The sequence below is a fragment of the Sinocyclocheilus rhinocerous genome, unplaced genomic scaffold (genome assembly GCF_001515625.1).
Source record: "Sinocyclocheilus rhinocerous isolate Xijiao unplaced genomic scaffold, SAMN03320098_v1.1 scaffold885, whole genome shotgun sequence".
Lineage (NCBI taxonomy): Eukaryota > Metazoa > Chordata > Actinopteri > Cypriniformes > Cyprinidae > Sinocyclocheilus > Sinocyclocheilus rhinocerous.
This window is the reverse complement of record NW_015630040.1, coordinates 206,504-208,870: the sequence shown is the minus strand read 5'-3', so window position 1 is coordinate 208,870 and position 2,367 is coordinate 206,504. Positions and strand designations below refer to the sequence as shown.

Here is a 2,367-nt window from a genome sequence, read left to right as displayed (position 1 = left end):
AATAATGTACAGTATGTGGAAAATAATGTTTTTTTAACTTTAAACCACATAAACACCAAAATTTCATTACACCAAATACACAAAATAATGTTCTTTTTAGCAACATCATATGACCCCTTTAAGAGGTTCCTGTCTCTCCATTTAAGACCATAACCAAAGCATAAAAAGATCTTTAAAAAGTTATAAAGGCATCATAAAATCAATCCATATCAATTTAGAGTTTTAATCCAAGTTCTCTGAAGAGACACATTTTTTTTTTATTTGATGAAGTTTATTTAGGCTTTTATTTGCATATAAACATACATATAGCAAATCCCATATGATAAACATGGACTTTTGTGTGTCACATGCTAAAACAAACCTCACTGGTTCTTGTGTGTGCAAATAAATCTGTTCAACAATAAAAAGACTTGAATTAAGCCGGTCGATTCCGGTTTTGGTTACCTGGATTTTCAATGGAGGGACAGAAACCTTTCAGATTTCATTAGTGTTTTCGAAGATTATCTAAAGTATATGGGTTTGGAACGACACGAGGGTGAGTAAATGATGACAATTTAAATTTTTGGATGAACTGTCCCTTTAAATGTGCAGAACCATGTATTTCACGGAAAACATAATAATAATAATAATAATTTTAAAAAATAACTATAAGGAATGTTTCATCAGCTAATGAGCATAATGATATTTAATCATTTCACAAACTGAAGTCTAAATGCATTTCACTCAACTATATCTCTTCATCTGAGGACGACGAGTAGCAGCCGAGTCCCAGTAAATGTTCACTTTTACTCTGGGCTGTTTCAGCACTGGATGGCTGACGTGTAGCTTCTTTTGCTGCTGTCTGTGCTAGCGGGAGGCTGTGGAGGTTGGGCAGGCCGGTGAGTAGCACTCGTGTCAGTGTACCCGTGTCCTGCTGCTGCCCGGCGAGAGCCACACGTGAACTGGCCACCGCCACAGCAAGTCGGGACTGATCGAAGCACAACGGGAGGTCCTGGTCTGGGAGGTCTGAGGCTCTGGTGGTAGCAGGAACTGATGGGGTGGGTAGTTCTTGTATATTACTGTGAGATGTGCGGTTTCCTGCTTCCTCTGGGTTGGTGTCCTCATTAACATCCTCTTCTTCTCTGCTGGGGCCGCTGGGGCTGTGGAGGCACAGTTTTTTAGCTAAAAAAAAAAAACAGAATCATGACTACATTTATATGCACATCATTTTCCTAATTAGGTCTATATTTTGGCTATATTAAGGTCTACAATAATTCTGATGTTTACATGGTTTACATGATCCACAGCTTCTTGAATATCCCTGCGTACATATAATCAGCATGACATCATGACAATGTAGGTCAAGATGTTTCTTTTAAAGGAATAATCCACCCATAAATAAAAAATTGCTAATTTACTCACCCTCAGGCCATCCAAGATGAAGAGTTCATAAGAACAGATTTGGAGAAAGTTAGTATTGCATCACTTGCTCACCAATGGACCCTCTGCAGTGAATGGGTGCCGTCAGAATGAGAGTCCAAACAGCTGATTAAAACATCACAATAATCCACAAATGTGACCCTGGAAAACAAAACCAGTCTTAAGTCGCTGGGGTATATGTGTAGCAATAGCCAAAAATACATTGTATGGGTCAAAATTACTGATTTTTCTTTTATTCCAAAAACCATTAGGATATTAAGTAATGATCATGTTCCATGAAGACATTTTGTAAATTTCCTACCATAAATATCAAAAATGTATTATCATTAGTAATATGCATTGCTAAGGACTTCATTTGGACAACTTTAAAGGCGATTTTACTCAATCTTTTGATTGTTTTTACACCCTCAGATTCCAGATATTCAAATAGCTGTATCTCGGCCAAATATCGTCCTAACAAACCATACATCAATGGAAAGCTTATTTATTCAGCTTTCAGATAATGTATAAATATCAAATTCAAAAAATTGACCCTTATGACTGGTTTTGTGGTCCACGGTCACAAATAATTCACACGACAAGTTTGTAAGAAACAAATCCATCATCAAGACGTTTTTCTAATTTCAAACGAGTCCTCTATCCATAATATTTCTTTCTCCAGTAAAAAAAAAAAAAGTTGTGTCGTCTGAATCAGGAGAGAAATATACACAGATCAAGCACCATTTATAAGCGAAAGCAGTCCAAAATATCTCTAAACAAATATGTCAGTGGATTTTGATGTGAGTACAACAAGGAATGGACTTTTTTCTCTGGAGGAAGCGCTATTATGGATTATGGACTCATAGTCATATTTTAGCCAGAAGCAACAGTTTAATGAATGAATGAATGAATTATGCATTTATATAGCCCTTTTATTGTGTATTGTTGTACACCCAAAGTGCTTTACAA

At 36.4% G+C, this 2,367-nt stretch overlaps 1 protein-coding gene across 1 annotated transcript in view; it reads right to left on the bottom strand.

Moving 5' to 3' along the window:
- Nucleotides 1-325: 325 nt before the first annotated feature.
- The window catches only part of LOC107739858 (uncharacterized), a 9,384-nt gene continuing 7,342 nt past the window's right edge, over nucleotides 326-2,367 (bottom strand). Inside the window, exon 5 of the mRNA XM_016552074.1 lies at nucleotides 326-1,161. Coding sequence (XP_016407560.1) covers nucleotides 728-1,161 — 434 coding nt within the window. The 3' untranslated portion in view covers nucleotides 326-727. The remainder of the gene's footprint in view (nucleotides 1,162-2,367) is intronic.